Source organism: Physeter macrocephalus, chromosome 19 (genome assembly GCF_002837175.3).
Source record: "Physeter macrocephalus isolate SW-GA chromosome 19, ASM283717v5, whole genome shotgun sequence".
In the NCBI taxonomy this organism is placed as follows: Eukaryota; Metazoa; Chordata; class Mammalia; order Artiodactyla; family Physeteridae; genus Physeter; species Physeter macrocephalus.
In genome coordinates this window covers 47604592-47622003 of record NC_041232.1, presented here as the reverse complement: position 1 = coordinate 47622003, position 17412 = coordinate 47604592, and the positions used below count along the sequence as shown (strand labels likewise).

Sequence of the window (17412 nt, the reverse complement as noted above, 5' to 3'; positions counted from 1 at the left end):
CTGAGCCTGCACACCTAGAGCCCGTGCTCCGCAACGAGAAGCCACTGCAATGAGAAGCCCGCGCACCGCAACGAAGAGTAGCCCCCGCTCACCGCAACTAGAGAGAGCCCGAGAGCAGCAACGAAGACCCAACGCAGCCAAAAATAAATAAATAAAAAGAAAAGCAGATGTGTTATATAAAACACGTCTGCCCTCTGCAGTGTTTAAAAATAATAACTGAATTTCTTGTTACAGCTTCAATGAGAAAGTGAAAGTTTACGCTGTCCTTACTTTAAACATAAAACCACCCCAAAAAGAAACAAATTAATTTGATTTTAACACATTGGTCATTTTCTGGCTGGTGTATTAGAGACCATACGCCTAACTCAACACAGTTTGTGTAGACAAGGCCCAAAGCTCCAAGCCCAGGACGATGATCTGTTTGAATGCCTGAAAGTGACTTTGTCAAAAACATTTGTGAGTGTTTTGATAAATAAATAATTTAAAAAACCTTGATAAAAACCCTCATGATAAAAGTGCCTTTTATCATGAATGACCAGCAAATATAAATAATATGAAGGTTATATAAAAAAAAAAGCCTCCTGGAAATGTAAGAAGGGAAGTTATGGGGTTTCATCTAGTAAGCTATAACTCATACTTCCCCTGCCTCTCCTTCCTCCAGCACCTAGTGAATGAGGGGTGGAGTGATGTATTGCCCCTTTGTGCACACAGACGATTTATAAGTCCACATGTGCCATTTCAGTACGTTCACATTATACAAGGGTGAATGAGGCGTTCCCCTAATAAATTCCATTATTTCAAGACTTCAATTACAAATAGTCGAAAATGAATGGCCAATAATTCCCTAAATCTTTAAAGAAATACCAATTCCAACATTGTCTCCATCCCTGCCTATTCATTTCCAGACTTTATAATCAGTAATCTTATTACAAGACCATGATGAATTAAAAAGGGTCTGCCGTGTAGACTGCATTTCAGAATAGGGAAATCTATTACATTGAAAACTCTCCACTTTCTGCCTTAAATACATGGCCAGCGTCTGTTGCTAGTGATTTCAAAATGGCATCTAGGAAACTCAAGTGGCCTCAGCTGAGCTAGGGCTTCTTAAATTGTGATTTAGCAGGGATTTCTGGGAACTCAAGGTTTGTTCACATTTCTCTGGTTTCTCTGCAGGCCTGTTTCCCTGGCAGTCCAGGGGTTAGGACTCCGTGCTCTTACTGCCGAGGGCCGGGGTTCAATCCCTGGTTGGGGAACTAAAATCCTACAAGCTGCGCGGCCAAAAAAAAAAAAAGAAAAAAAATCAGAATAGATGTAAAAAAAATGTATTTGTCTACACTTGAGTCATGAAGAGATTCACCTATGTTTAAAAAAAAAACAACACACACACACAAATAATAATGTGATCTAAAGGGCACCAGAAATACTTCTTCATTTTTCCTTCATATTTTTTCCATTTGTCTGAATGGTGACAGGAACTTTAGAGATTACTTTTTAAGGTCATGAAGTGTCACTACTCTTTTATTAAAATGCAAATAGCCATTAGGAGGATTACTGCCTGAGAAGGCATTATTAGTTATTACTTAAGTGGAGGATGGCTTTCTCAGGGTATGTCCTGTCTTTCACAGTTGGTTGAGAGCAAAATGCCACAGGAATCTTCATGGATAATAATAATAATAAAACAACTTACCATAACAATGGCTTTTCTATAGAGGTGCCTTCAAACTCCTTTATCAAGACCCTGACTTTGATAACCCACTATGTTACAATCGTCCACCAAGGCCATGCCTTCTACCTCTACAAATTCACAAATTCCTCCATCTCCTTCCATTCCAGCTATCACCAATGTGGCCCAGGCCACCGTCATCTCATCCTGAATGAGTGTAAATTCCTCTCAATAGGTCACTCTGATTTGAGAGTTATTCTTTCCTCCAATTCATTTCCTGTCCTCAAGTCATCGATCTTTTAAAAGTGAAGTTGGCTGTAACATTCTTATGCATAAAATTCTTAATAGGTTCTCATTTTTCAAATTCCTAAATAAGACTTATAAGGTCTTGCATAGTCTAGCTTCATCCTTTACCCCCGTGGCCTTAACACACTTAAGTTCCTCAAATGAACCATATTCTCTCTGTCCTGAATGGCCTCTCTGTCTCCTCCACCCACTTCTGCTTGGCTAATTCCTCTTCATTCTGGTATTGGCTTTGGCTTCCATTTCCTGCCCTCATGTCCGACCTCCAAATTCAGGTCCATTGCTCCTTATATATTCTATAGCCCTCTGCACTTTGCTGCCCTTGTTATAGCTGTTATCTCTTTGCTTTTTTAAAATTGGGGTATAGTTGCTTTACAATGTTGTGTTAGTTTCTGCTGTACAACAAAACGAATCAGCTATATGTATACATATATAGCCTCCCTCTTGGACCTCTCCCCCCACCAATTCCCACCCATCTAGGTCACCACAGAGCACCGAGCTGAGCTCCCTGTGCTATACCGCAGGTTCCCACTAGCTATCTATTTTACACATGTCAGTGTATATATGTCAATCCTAATCTCCCAATTCATCCCACCTCCCCTTCCCCCATGTCCACAAGTCCATTCTCTATGTCTGCGTCTCTATTGCTAAAAAAACAAAACAAAACAGCAAGACTACTTTATAAATGATGTTGCATTCTTCTCCTTGCATTTTAATTGCCCTTTTCACTTGTCTTTATCCTTCACTAAACTGTAACTTCTTTGAGGACAGAATGGTTCAATCTCTTCACCCTTGGAACTTGAGGGTTTTGCACAGTGCTTAGAACATAGCAGGAACTACCCAAGAATTAGTTGGACAAAAGAAGAAATAAAGGTTGGCTCACTTCTGACATTCTTCAGAAGGTTTACATTTTTAGGATTCTAAGGAAATGTTTTTCTCAGAAGTCTAGTTCTATAACTGAAGGTCCTAAACATTTTACAGAAGAAAAGGAGTAGTGTTAACAAGGAAATGAAAACTCATAAAAGAAGGTACTTTTCAATATGTGTGGATAATATTTTTTTCCCTTCTGCAGCTTGCAATAAACTTATACTTTTCAAAATCACAACATTTACTGAAAAGAGTCAGTCAAATCTTAGCCTACACATTAAAAATATTAAAGGCATACAATTCAGTGGATTCAGTGTAGAAGCATGCTATGGACTGAATTGTCTCTCCTCACATTCACGTGTTGAAGCCCTAATCCCCAGTGCCTTAGAATGTGGCTGTGTTTGGAGATGGGAATTTAAAGAGGTAATTAAGGTTAAATGAGGTCATAAGGGTGGGGGCCTAATCCAATATGACTGGTGTCCTTATGAGAAGAGGAAGAGACACCAAGGATGTATGTGCACAGAGAAAAGGCCATGTGAGGACATAGCAAGAAGGCAGCCATCTGCAGGCCAAGGAGAGAGGCCTCAGCAGAAGCAGCCCCGCAGGCTCCATGGTCTTAGACTTCTAGCCTCCAGAACTGTGAGAAAATAAACTTCTGTTGTTCAAGCCACGCAGTCTGTTGTACTTTGCTACAGTAGCCATAGTGAACTGATACAAAGTGGAAAAGGTCAGAGAACATTAAAAAATTTAAAAAAAATTTTCTTGCCCAACATCACTTTTAGTTTTTTTATTTTGCCCCTTATTAGTTGCTTTTGTCACATCAGTGAATTGCTGCTTCTCGTCTTTATCCACATTTATCACTTCTACCTACGTCAAGTTTAATATTTTACTTTTTCACCTATTTTATACTCTTACACTAAATGTTCAATTTCAGGGCTAATTTATAATAGGTGATTTTCTTAATAGCAAAAAGTATTTTTCTAGTAAAAAAGATTTTCTGAGGACTCCTAACAATTTTGTTTAGAGTGAGAGGGAATTTTATGTCTGTAGCACTATCAATATTCTCCAACATCAATGGGCATTTATTGGGCACTTACTGTGTGCCAGGCACTGTGCTAGGTGCCAGAGGGATGGTGGTAAACAAGTCCAAGAAGGTCTGCCCCATAAGAGGAAGGTAGGAGTGAACCAACCAACCAAGGAACCAATGATAACAGTTATGACAAGAATGAAATAAATAGTATCCCATGATCAGACTAATATGGGAGACCTACCTGAGTAGGTAGGTGCCTTTAATCAGAGTCTGGAAGCCAGAGAAGGAGCCAGTTCATGTGTGTGTGGAAGGAAAGGGCAGAAGCAAAATGGGGAAGAATGTTCTAGGCATAAGGGAAGAACTAATATCATGGTCTTTGAGGCAGTTTTAGGAATTTTTTTTAGGAACTGATGAAAAGCTGATGTGACTAAATATTGTGGTTGAGTGGGAGAACCCCATGAGAGCTGGGGCTGGGAGAGGGGTAGGTGAGGGCTAGATCACGCACAGGCTTGCAGCCCCGGTGATGGGTCTGGGCTGTGAACTAAGTGCCAAAGGACTCTATTAAAGGAAGCAAGTGAGCAAGTAACAACTTAGATCTCATACGTGAAACCCGGAAAAAGGCGTCAAAATGTCCCGTTTCTTGTACTTGAGAAAAACATAAGCAGGACAGATATTAACCTAATTATATGAGATCAGGAGTCTAACAAAGTGACAGCAATCGATCATGACGTCAAAGTATAGACTGTACCCTTTCACTGTACTGCTTCTCTCCCTTACACAAGGGGCCTTTTCAGAGTTGAGAGAAACGTGCCAGAAGCTTCTGACTGGTAAGTATCAAGGCTTAAAATTATGGTTAGAGTTGGAATTTCTGGGCTGGTTTGCAACCTCCTTTGGTCTGCCTGCCACCATCTGTCCTATAAACCACTAGCAAGGCTGGGCACCTGATAAGCTTTAGGAGAGGCCAGAAAAAACCCTCACTGTATAACTCTGAGACCCCCTCCTCCCCCAATGAAGAAGGTGCTTGAAAACCATTAAGGCTTTTAAAACTTCACTTAGGAATTAGGAAGACAGTAGGACTTCTCCCTTGATCTACAGTTTATTTATTTGGCTTATCTGACATCAGAACCAGCAAGGGCACATAAGAATATCTTTAATTTAGCAGGAGACTATTTACAGATGAGTCAGTTTCCCATTGTGCTAAGCAGTTGATATAGGGGAGAAGGCCCCTACACTGAGTGAATTAGAAGCGTATATGAATACTCACAAAAACACACCTTGCAAGCAAGAACAACTATTAGATTCCTCTTTATAGACCATCTCATGAAGGGTGCACAGACAGGAAGGCCGAGGTATGAGGTGGAAAACAGATGAGACTCAATATCAGAAGACCTTGCTGGCAGGTGACCTTGGATAAGTCACTTAATGTCTTGTAACTGGCATTTTCTTATCAGTGAAATGGCAATAATAATATCCAAACCTATAGGGCTTTGACAAGCAGATTAAATAATGTGTGGGAAAGGGCTTTGTCATTTTTGAAGCACTTCATAAATGTAAAACTTATTATTCATATTCTGGCTGCTGTGATGAGGTCCAAGAAGCTGAAGAGAAAATTTTTGTCTTTTTGAAGCTTACAACTAAAATGAGAAATCACAAGGCACAGAACTAAATACATAATTGGTAATTTATGAACAACCACTATTTCTATTACTAGTATGTGCTCAAAATATTTGTTAAAATGAAATACAAATAATACAATGGGATATGCAATTTCAGTAAACAGAGATGTGGTGGATGCAGTTGTGGAATGTCCAGAAGAGCTTTCTGGAGGGCATGCATTTATGTAGGTTTTATAAGATGCAATGTATCACAGTGGTTATGAGCTTGGGATCAGGTAGATAAAAGTTGAAATCCCGGCCCCACTGTGTAGTAGCTATGTGCCTGTGGGAGAGTCATGTAAACTCTCTAAACTGATACCTTTACTGATCGATAAAACGGGGATGAGAGTATTTACCGGCTTATCTAAGGACCAGGGGAAATTATGTAAATAAAGTTTTAAACACAGTGCTTATCATGAGGCAAATGCTTTAAAAAATGGTGGCTCTTGGGCTTCCCTGGTGGCGCAGTGGTTGAGAGTCCGCCTGCCGATGCAGGGGACACGGGTTCGTGCCCTGGTCCGGGAGGATCCCACATGCCGCGGAGCGACTGGGCCCATGAGCCACGGCCGCTGGGCCTGCGCGTCCGGAGCCTGTGAACAGGGAGAGGCCCCCGTACCCCAAAAAAAAAAAAAAAAAAAAAAAAAAAATGGTGGCTCTTGTGATTACTACCATTGTATATCTCACCACAGTTGAATGACGGTTAAGCATCAGAGCTATAATGATGTTAAAGGAGGGGAGACATCACTGCATCGCTTACAGAATCCTGGCAGGTGTGGGGAATGGTTAGGATCTAATTAAACAGAAAGGGAAGTGAAGGAACAAAATGAGAAAAGAGAAGTTGGAATTTTTTAAGGATGGAAAAAAGTGTTGAGAATTATGGAGGGCAGTAGCTTTTAAAACCGTGTCAGCTTCATTGATCAGTCTTAAATTCTGCTTTGTTTTCAAAATACAAGTCACATCTATCTTTCATCAAGTCGATGTAAGGTGTCTCTACTGAGACAGTTTTACGGTCTTAAGTGACCATCAAGTCAATATGATTAACCACTTGAGGGAAAAGGGCTGGGAGTGACAAACTCTGCGCTTTCCTCTTTGGAGATTTCTCTGTTACAACTTTAATTAAGAAAAGGTCAAAGAAGAGTGGTGGAAATAACCAGAGTGTGCTAGAATTTTGGACACACACTCCCAAGGACAGGAGAGGACAGGGTGTGAGATCACATCACTGCATTCAGACATGATTGAATCTTTATCGACTATATCCTGCTTTGAAGATTACCAACACAAATTTGGGAGGGGGGGTTAATTTAGTATTTAGCTCTATTGTTTCAGCTACCATATAACATTGGGGAACCAAATTCACTGGGAATAAGATGAAAACCATCACTCCACTTGTAGGTTTGAGAGGCTGAGATGTAAGAAAGAAGAGGAACTGTTCGATCTACAAGCTGGGAAAATTTGAACAAAGAGATGGGTTTAGCTGAAGAGTGCATTTTTATCTCCTAAAAGAGTAGCATATAGTATAAAATTGAACCAGTACACTGGTTATATACATATATTTAAAAAATACAAATTAAGATAAATATATAACTATTAAAACAAATAAATGTTCATCAGTGTATCACCTAAAGTCATCTCATGTACTAATCTTGCAAAAAACAGTTCTAAGCCATCAAGGGAGGAAAGTTCTAGAAACAAAGAAGTGGTTAACAATACCAAGTGGTGAGGGCGATGAATGCCAAATGTTTGAGGGATGCTTTTCTGTGACACAGTAGAAGAAAGGGGACCAATTTTAAAGGCAATTTAACCCATTGGCTCACTTAATAGTTATAATGGCAAAAAATCCATAGGCTCTCAGTTCAGAGAAAATGTATTAGGGTTATTAAGTAAAATCGAATATTTCTAAGGAACTGGTTTGCTAAACATGTTTGTAAAACAGTTGTCTAAACTAGGATGAAATGTGATAATTATACAGTTTGTGCATTTATTTTCATTCAAATTGAAAATGTATATTTATTATTAACTAACTTGAACCAATGGGAGGAATCTCCTATGTCACAACTAAAATAGAAAGGGAAAAACTCTAGGAATGCCTTTATTCTGTTACATAAGGCTATCTGAATTCACACATTTAACACATTGGAAAGTAAGCTTTGAATACCGTGGGACTTGAAAGTAGGCTGTATCAGGATGGCTACCCTGAAACATTTGTAAGAGAAGAGTTGAAAGACAATTTCTCCCGCTGTTATCATTGTTGACGAAATGATTTCCATGGTATAACCCCATCCTATCACTTTCCCTCTTCTTCACTTCTGTCTTAAGGGAATGGAGGATTGTTCTCCAAATCAGTAGAAACACACAAGTCCTTGGAATAAGACAAATTCCTGCAACACCGTCATGTAGTAATTTGACATGGCACATGTAACACAGAACTGACCGGTGGGACCCAGAGTCTTGCATCTCCCTAGATGCTAATATTTAGCACAGCAGCCGCTTACACGAGTTGTCCCTTTAGCTAAGATATAAACAAAAATGTGAATTCTATGGTACATTAATGGGCAGTGTCCAAAGTAACATCACAAGACATTTTAATCGGATCAGTTAAAAAAATGCTTTAGTGACACCTCTGGCATCCAGTGACTTTGCCCCTTGCTGAGACTGCTTGTCAAGAGATCAGACTGTTCCCCCTCTCGCAGGACAGTCAAGCAGCCAAACCTGCACTAACCATGATGGGTTGCTCCGGAGCATGTTGACATACAACCCGATGAGAACATGTTCATCAGCTAGCCTGTCTGCCACATTCAGACTGTACTGTATCCTGAAACAGGGCAGGAGGAAAGAAACGGTGTTGTTAGGACAGGTGGACAGAAATAAGCAGGGCAGGTAGGAGTGAGTTTGTGGTAGAAAAGGCATCTAGAAAACCAAGCAAGTAAAGGAAAACTAAGCGATGTTCTATGAAAAAACACAAGCAAAATCCAAGCAATGAAATTCACAATGCCATTTCACTCTCTTTAAAAATAGATTTCCACTTAGGTCAAGTAACTTTTAAGAAAACAGAATTGCATTCTTCAAACTACTAAGGTCAAGAAATTCATTTGTACAGTAAATACACTGAAATAGGTTGCAAGCAAAGATTATCCTTTGGAAAATCAAATCTGAAGCTTAGTCATTTTAAAAAAAGAAAAGGAAATCAGGGAAAGCGAGTAACAACACAGATGTGTCTACTCAAAATAACTACTTGATGCTGTTAATGGGGTTATAACAGAGCTGCTTTGATTAAATCGAAGATGGTCTTTCAAAGACAAAGCATCTTTGACACAAGAAATCAGCATTTTTAGTTTAGTTAATTCAGGGTTCCAGCACACTCTGGCTTTAACTTACCCTTTGCCCTTCAGCAAAGCTGGAGCAGCCCTAGCCAGCAGTTTGCTCTGCTCGACTTCACTGTCCTTGGGAGGAGAGCTGGTTAATAAGATGGGAAAGCCAAGAAGAGCGTAAACTCGGCAATGCATTCAAGAATAGAAACTGGCAACAGAAACTCCTAAGACTACTTCCAAGCTCCATTTGGACAGCTCTTTCATTACTTTGAAACGTTCAAGATGTTTTCAGATTTCCACATAGTTGAACTAGGAGTAGCAACCTGGCCTGAGAACCACAATTACAATTACACAAGCCTCTAGGATCCCAGATTTGACCTCTGCTATTTGCTAAACAAATAGATTGCATATGCCCAGACACAATGACAATTCATTCAGCATTCATGACAGACTATCCTGTACACAGTCCAGTAGTTCACTAAGTCCTGCCAGCCTTCAGATCCCACACAAGAAGCTTATTTCTCCAGCCTGCCCTCTATTCTCCGACATTCTGTGTTGAACAGAGAATTGAAAATTACCTAGAGATTGGTGTCATATTAAAAGTGTTTTGCTACTTTAGGCACAAGTCACCTGACCTTGGCTGTGAAGCTGTGAAGAAAACTTTCAGAGAAACAGAGAAATAAACCTTTGAGCCTTATAAACATATATTCATACTCCTTGTGTCTATAACTGGTGAAGAAGAGTCCAATCAATAGGGCAAATTCTTATCATTTTAGATTTATTGGGAAGAACACTCACTTTAATTGGCAATTTTAATGAAAAATTAAAAAGTTTAATGTAGTTTTATTAAAGGAAAATAGAAATATAAATAATAATAAAGTGTGGCCAAGCCAAAGGCACCCCAAATTTATATCATATAAATGAATTTATAACTATAATGAATAGGCATGTGCATTGGGAAATATGATATTGATTCTTAGTATTATAACTGTACTTTAATGTGCTTAAAGAGAGTTTGTTCTTTTGTAGGTTAAAAATTTGCCCTGCAACACTGGTGTACTTAAAACTATCCCTTTCTCCCTTCATGGAGAATACAAAAATTAAGTGTCTGACTTTGTTTGAATACCAAGTTTTTAATTACTTGCATTGAAATTATTAGATTTTTACCACAAACTTCCATAACTTTTCAAGAAGTTATAAATCTATATATATATATAAGAATGGTTAATAAAGCAGTTAAAAATCTTAAAGACTTCAAAAGTTTTAAGGTTTTACTACAAAGTACCACTTTTTCAGACCACAAAGCACAAAATACAGCAACTTATAAATGAATATCACATTAGAATTATGCACAGTATAATTGGAATTCTTGTTTTATAATAGTATATACTACAAGATTCCTTAAATAGTGAGGCTTCTGGTAAATTTAAAATCAAATTTGATCTATAAAGAAAACATCTAGTATAGAGTAGGCATTAATGTTTGTCGAATATTATGACTTTACTCAGCTTTTCAGGACAGGAATGCACCCATTACTCAAAAAGTACAACTGCAGACAAACAAAACTGACTTTAAAAATGAAATTAATGTTCTAGGAGAATTTGCTTTCCTGATGAAGTTAATTTTTTTTTAAAGCATACTGATCTGCACCTTCAAAGACTATGAAACCTGCCCATCAGGAGCAAATAAGCATCTTAAGCCACTGGAGTTGATGTTTTCCCACCATCCCACCAAGACAGCATTCCAAACCTTGTCTCCTGAAGTACAGCTCATTATCCAGTAACTACGGTCTCACTGCTGCCCAATCACTTCCCCCAACTGTTTTTTTGTGATAATACAAGATAGATCTACCCACTATTATATAATTGATTTCAGATCCCTGTAAAACCACTCAAAACACTGTGTGAAATATTAAGAATTCTTCCTTCCAAATGAAACCATTTCTCTGCCTTGTTACATATGCTACTTTTCCCCTTGAATCCCAGAAATTGTGTTACTTCCTTAAATCAAAGGCCTAATAATTATACAGTTACAACCTCTGATGTTGAATGTGCCAGAAGAAAAAAAAAGAAACACGGGAGGATCAACCACGAGGATATGCTTGTTACCCTGGTGACGTCTTATGGGAGGAGGGTGATGTGTGAGTAAAGCTGCAGAAGTGTGTCCCACCACTGACTAATAAGCACTGGCACTGGAGGAACCCTGCTGACATCAGCACGGTGCAGGGTTGGTAGCAGGAAGTGAGCAGCTGCCCACATTTTCCTCTGGTGGCTCATTCTTTCTTTCTCTCCAATTCTCTGGGCCCCTCTCTCCTTCCTCTACGCCACTTGCCTGTCTCCCCTGCTCTTTCCAAGTCCCTTCTTTCCTCAAAGGCAGGAGCAGACATCTCCATATACACGTCTTATCCTTTCGTTGTCATTTTCTTTGCCTTGGCCCTTGCCAGTGCTGGTTCGAAGGCATCATTTAAATCCTTTCATGTTCCTTTCCTTTCCCATATGAATCCTTGGGAAAACCAGTTCTTGGAATATATGGGGATGATATCCTCTGTATTTATGAGTTTGTGGAAGTAAACCATTTATCTCATTTTGCTAAAGCTGTTAGCATCTAGTGCCAAGAGCATTTCTGACTTTTGGTACTCAATGTCCGCATAGTTTCTGTACTACCTAGAACTAGCCTTGAATTCTCCTCCTAATCATTTATTTCTGGGAAGCAGAAAACACGACCATGTGTAGAGGAAGCCAAGTGCATGATGAAAACAAGAAAAAAAAAAAAAAGCACTCTTTCTAATTGAAATGGATCAAGAACTTAGAGAGCAGACCAGGAGGCAGGTTTCACTTAAAACTTGGGTCTATAAGGACTGTTCACATGAAGTATCTTCACCAGAATTTCTTCTGCAGCTCCCAAGGAGCTTGAAGAAGGGAAGCAAAGTGAAAAAACTTTTCTCCTGAGTTGTTGCAAAGGTAGTGACACCAGGTAATTTATGATAATCTCTTCAAAGCAAGGTACCCTCACGATATTTTATAGAATAATCTGGATGTTTAAACTTTCATTTTGTAGCTCTGGCAGTTTGCTTGGAGAAGTTTGGTGATATCTCCAACTCACTGTGGGCTTTGGGATCAGGCGACACTGGAACCTAGGGCCTTATCAAGAAGTGATTGCTTCCAGCATGTCAGTGCGTCCAAACGTGCCAATGGCTTTCCTGCAGCTCTAGCTCCGGAAACTTCTCCATCTTCTGCATGCCCCGTCTTCAAATTTAAATGCATTCCTCCTTTTAACCTCGGAAACTGGTAACTACCTGGGGCTCCTCTTGACTGTGGGCGATAAATCTTTTCTAATCTGAGTCCCAAGGAGAAGCAACGCTACCATCCCTAAAATTGTGTGTATACAGATCTCTTTTTCTTATTGACGTTATTTTCTTTTCACCAGGCCCTGCCAATGTATAAACACCTCCTTCAGCACACATATTTTCATTATTGGTTGTGGTGACAATCATACCCTGGAGGGTATGACAAGGTGAAATTTGAATTTCATGTGTTCTGCTGAAAGAAAAGAGGCTGGAAATACTCCTTTAGATTATTCTTTTCTAAAAAAAAAAATTCTCTTATTTTGTCACCAGTTCCTTTATATACTCTGGAAAAGAGCATACGTAAAGACAAATGGCCTTCTTCCAAAAATTTTCATACACACACACACACACACACAGGTATTAGAACAATTTCAAAATATTTCATATTTATTTATTTAAATTCACCCTTTAGTTTTGGAGGATGAATCCAACTGATGCCAGGATTTTGCTTAAGTGCAAACATTTTGGGGGTACTCTAAGGTAACAAAATCACACACAAATGCTCCCTGGATTTTTGCTTAAACCTGCCATATAGTTTTAAAAACCACTTCTGCTTATGCTGTGTTATTATATTAGCTCTGGCCAAATATATTTTTTCTTTTATTGAACATGAAAATAAAAGGATTTAAATAGAAGTCCTGCACAGAGCAACAATATAATATAAACAAATTATGTAATGTGGCATAATTATCATCACAATGGTTAAGTGGAAAATGATATTTGAACCATGGCAAATTAAGAAGAGAGATTTACTTTTTTATTGATTCTTAAATGATTGATAAACTTGTTGGTGTTTGGGCTTGTGAAGAATGACTTGTAAACTTGGCTCCCTCCTTAGCTGACTGTCAATTGGGAATAACATTTTGCTTCTCACTGTAATTAACACAATCTATACCAAGGTCATCAAACTAATTTAAATAAATTAGTTTTAAATAAAAAAAGAGTCCACAAGTCAGTTTTACCAAGAGATAATTTCTTGAAAAACTCTTTTTCCCCTTTCGTTTTCTAGCTTTCAACATCTTTGATCTGAAACATAAAATATCTGCCACACGCAAATCAGCAAACAAGCATTAAAAAATAGCTTAGTGTCTCAGTGGGAAAATGAGTTGTCATCAATTCAGGCTGGCATGCAAGTCAAACCTCCTTAAGCAGGTACCATGGAAGAAATAATAATTCTTAGGTCATATTTGATTCACTACATTTACTATGTTGTCCCCCAGATAGCATCAAGCTGTATCAATTGTGTTTTTGCCAAGAGATGCTCTAGAAAAGTTTGCTGGGTACAGAGCACACACAGACAGCAACTAAAGCAACTCTAGTAAGAGAATAAAGGTTATCAAAGTGAAGAAGAGGTGATGGCAGATTTTATTATACACTAACAGTTTAGTATAGGAAATAGAGTTGAGTGCGAAGACCAGTTTAATTCAGGTTTGAAAAAATCTAGCATGTTAGTGGAGCTCTGGGGCTACATGGAATAAATAATTACTTGCAGAGAGTGTTTATTTCAAATTTCATATAACATGCCCAGAAAGCGTGAAAAGAATGAAGAAATCTTCAGTTGAGGTTGATTTATAAATGCATCTATTTTATGATGCTGATTTATAAATTTACCTTCTTTCCTGACTGAAAAGGGATGGGCTTTAATCTTAGAAAATGTTGAGCATGGAGAAAACTGATTTTCAGAAGCAAAGTCTGAATTCAGTACCTCAATTTTATTTCTATTCACTTTTGATTAGCAAAACACAAATGTTTAAAATTTAGTTTGAACATTATATGTCAGATTAAAAATCTGGGTTATTAGGTAAAGACTCTTTGGGAAAGCAAAGTATTTGAAAAAACTGAAAAAGACACGTGAATTAGCCTTTCTGTGGTTGAAAACCCAAACAAATCGACCAACTGATCAACCAGTCAACCAACAAAAATAACTCGCAAAGGCTATTCCATTGGGAAGAATCAGGATTTGGAAAGTGCGTGGGGAAGGCAGTGTATCTTCCCCATATGCACCCCTGGACCTAATACAGTATTAGTAATTAACCAAATACTTTTCAGACAAACCAGAAAATAGCGTATTAGATTGTGTTCAACACGCTCTATGAATCATAAACAATGTGCTAATATTTGTGAGAGTGATCAGTGCTGGCTAGATATAATAGCCAAAGTGATTCTTTTTGTGAGTGGTTAAGACTTTAGAGGTTGCATTTATAAAAATATCTGTAAAATCTTTAAGAGACGTTTCTAAAACTGGAGGTGAAAGTATCTAGCCATTCAAATTTTTAGAATGTCCTTATTGTAGCTAATGAAGAAATGGCCATAACAGCCACAACTAATGAAATATTTTCCAAATGGAAAGGACTGGTTAGCTCTCTCACGAAAACGAGGTGAGGATTTTGGCAAGATAATTAAGATTTTACAAAGGGGCCCTGATGCCAACAGCAGAAACTCAAAGGCATAATGCTGTGGGCAGTGAGGGGGAGAAGGGCTTTGTGGTCAGCTCTTGCAATAATATTTGCCATAATGGCAGGCTATCTTTCATAAGCTTAATGTTGGCTACCCAATCATACATCATATACTGGCGTTCTTTTCCTAGTGGTGATGATAAATTTCCATTGATCTAGTTGTTCTTTTCCTATAAATTCATGCAGTTATAAGAAAACAATCTAGGTTTAGGGATATAATTATGATCAAGAAAATGAATGAAGTGAATTTGCCCATGAATTGTGTCATTTGACCCATACTGTGCTTAACTGCTAATCAGCATTGAGTACACACACACACACACACACACACACACACACACACACACACACGAAGACTTCAAAGTGTTAAGGGAGAGTGCCTTTGAGAATTCCCTCTTTTAAGTTAAGGGAAAAGTGACTCAAGGATATAGCTAGAAACAGATATCAGAACAGGGGATGGAGCAGATGGTGGTAGTATACCCTCATAAATCTGTGTGAGTTAGGTTACCAGGATGTCAAAAGACTTCAAAGATAGGCCCTAGTGCCTTTTGAAGATCAAAGTGTATGCTTGCAAAGGACTCTATGTGAGGAATGCCAGGAGTTTGTAGTGAGGATTCTGGAGTAGTGATTTCAATTCATCCTCATTCTGCTTTATCTTTTTAAGATCTGTCACAATACCAAAGACCAAACACTCAGGCTTAATAAAGTATCTGCAAGGCAAACTTCCTTACTTTTTTTAATGCAGCCTCAACACTGACCAGCACCACTCTTGGCTTGTTTAGGTTTTAGTTTTTATCTGATTTTAACAGGGGCAGTTGGGGTGGGGTAGGAGTGAGGGCAGAGCTCTAGGTCCTATTTCTTTGGTTAAGTTCCAACTGTAGGAAGATTAGGGCCTTTAACTTATGCCTACATTTGGCATGATGGTTTCCATCAACCTTAGCGTATGGACATGGCTAAGAAATAAACAGGGGATCACCACCAGCATTATCAACTGATAGAAATTAAACACTAAGAGCATGAAATTGGTTTTGAAATTGCTACTTTAATAGGAATTAGACTGTCCTACCTGGGGGAAAATGGCCCAAGCCCAGGAGGACAGAAAGATGTAAGTCCTCAAGTCTTTTACTGTAATATGGTCCAACCATGTGATGTTGTCCTGATCTCACCCAGTTAGTGTTAAAATCATTCCAAGAGGCTCTTTAATACAAGAGTCTAAGGAATCACCATCTGGGGTCTTGCAAACTGTACCAAAGCAGAGAATCGTCCAAAGAAGGAGATCCAACATGGTACTCTTCACATTTACTCATCTCATACATACTGGCATGAAGACATAAAATCAATAAAAGAAGTGGAAAAGTGGAAACGAGAAAAAGAGCTGTGCAGTCCAGCTCAAGTTGGAAATTCTCAATGGAATCTCATGAAACCCCAGAAGACCTGTATCTCCACCAAAGCATACTACAAGAGGATTTTAGTGATGAAGTAGGACTAGCGGTCTAGCTATGGAACTACTACTACGATTAGTGCTTCAGGGCTGGGATACTGACCGTGCGCTGTGGTCAAGCTGATTTACATACAGCTTTATGTGCAAATGCTCCTCAGCCACAGGGCTGGATGCACTTATCCCCTCAGGCAACCTGAGGGATGCAAACAACGAGACCCCGTTAAAACCTCCCATGGACAGAGCAAGGCCCACTCAGAGAGGAAAGACGTTCAGTGTACACAGCTTTATTGAACGGCACCCTTAAAACAGAAACCAGAGGCCAACCTCCGTGACGATAAGAAGAACTGCAAACTTTAAACAACGTGCTTGAGGTTCAGAGGGAACATTCCAGAAGGACTGAAAATGGGAAGAAAGGGAAATGATCATATTTTGGGGTACCATGCCCCCTGGAGAAACCAGAACAGCTCAAAATATTATAGGAATATTTTAGAGTAGAAGAAGCCATGTTATCCATCTAGACGCATCCATCATAAAGCACCGTCCAAGCTGAAATGATATAAAATGACCTTCAGTAAGGATGGGGTCTACCTCTGCTTGACATTTGCAGAATGCAGAGCTTCCTAATAAAAGCATATCTTTGTTAACATCACGCCAGATCGTCCCAAGATAGAGGCACAGGCCCATGTTTCTAATAGACTTTACAGTTTATGATTTTGTTTTAGAAAATGTGGTTTAATCTGCTGGTGGCTCTGAAAAGTAGTGCTAAAAGGAATAAACTGGGCTTCAACCATAGGATTTCACTGTGGATGTTATGCAGTTCAATTGCCTTCCCATTTCTATTTGTGACAGACTTGATTAATTTATAGTGGGAAACACCACATTCTGTTTATTCTGCTGATTACAATTATGGGGAACACCTTCATCTCAGGTTCCTGCTGATGGACAAATCCAGGAACTCGGAGAAAAAATCAGCAGTGTTCTGAGTCTCACTGTCTGCAAATCTTCACTAGAACGTACCAGGATATTACAGGGAAATTGGTACCTCAGCAACTCTTCAGGGAAAAGATTGATTATGTTTGTTTTTGAAACATGAGGCCATTTGTTTCCTACTGAAAGCCATTTGAAATCTTACATTCAATTACTCACTCCAATTGTCCTTACCTTTGTTTCTGCCTTCCTGTGAGCCTTCTCCATGTGTTCCTTAAAATAATTCTCTGGTGCTTTATTTGTGATATTTGATCAAACGACTTAGAGTACCTCTTGACCCCTGCCTATTCATTGTGCTAGTTTTAAGAGAAGTATCTGCTTCACCTGTTTGCTTACAGGGCAGTGGATCTTTGTGC

The 17412-nt window shown here is 38.9% G+C and overlaps 1 protein-coding gene across 24 annotated transcripts in view; it reads right to left on the bottom strand.

The window, feature by feature from the left end:
• DTNA (dystrobrevin alpha) overlaps positions 1-17412 on the bottom strand; it is a 390047-nt gene that overhangs the window by 42185 nt on the left and 330450 nt on the right. The window contains exons 12-14 of one of the 24 annotated variants that reach the window (XM_028480017.2): positions 16173-16262; positions 8894-8971; positions 8238-8330 (exon numbers count right to left, since the gene is read on the bottom strand). The exons of 22 other annotated variants lie outside the window; for them this stretch is intronic. In XM_028480017.2, the coding sequence (XP_028335818.1) occupies positions 8238-8330; positions 8894-8971; positions 16173-16262 (261 nt within the window). Of the gene's footprint in view, positions 1-8237; positions 8331-8893; positions 8972-16172; positions 16263-16317; positions 16616-17412 lie in introns of those variants that run through there. One more of the 24 variants, XM_024120966.3, reaches the window with a different exon arrangement.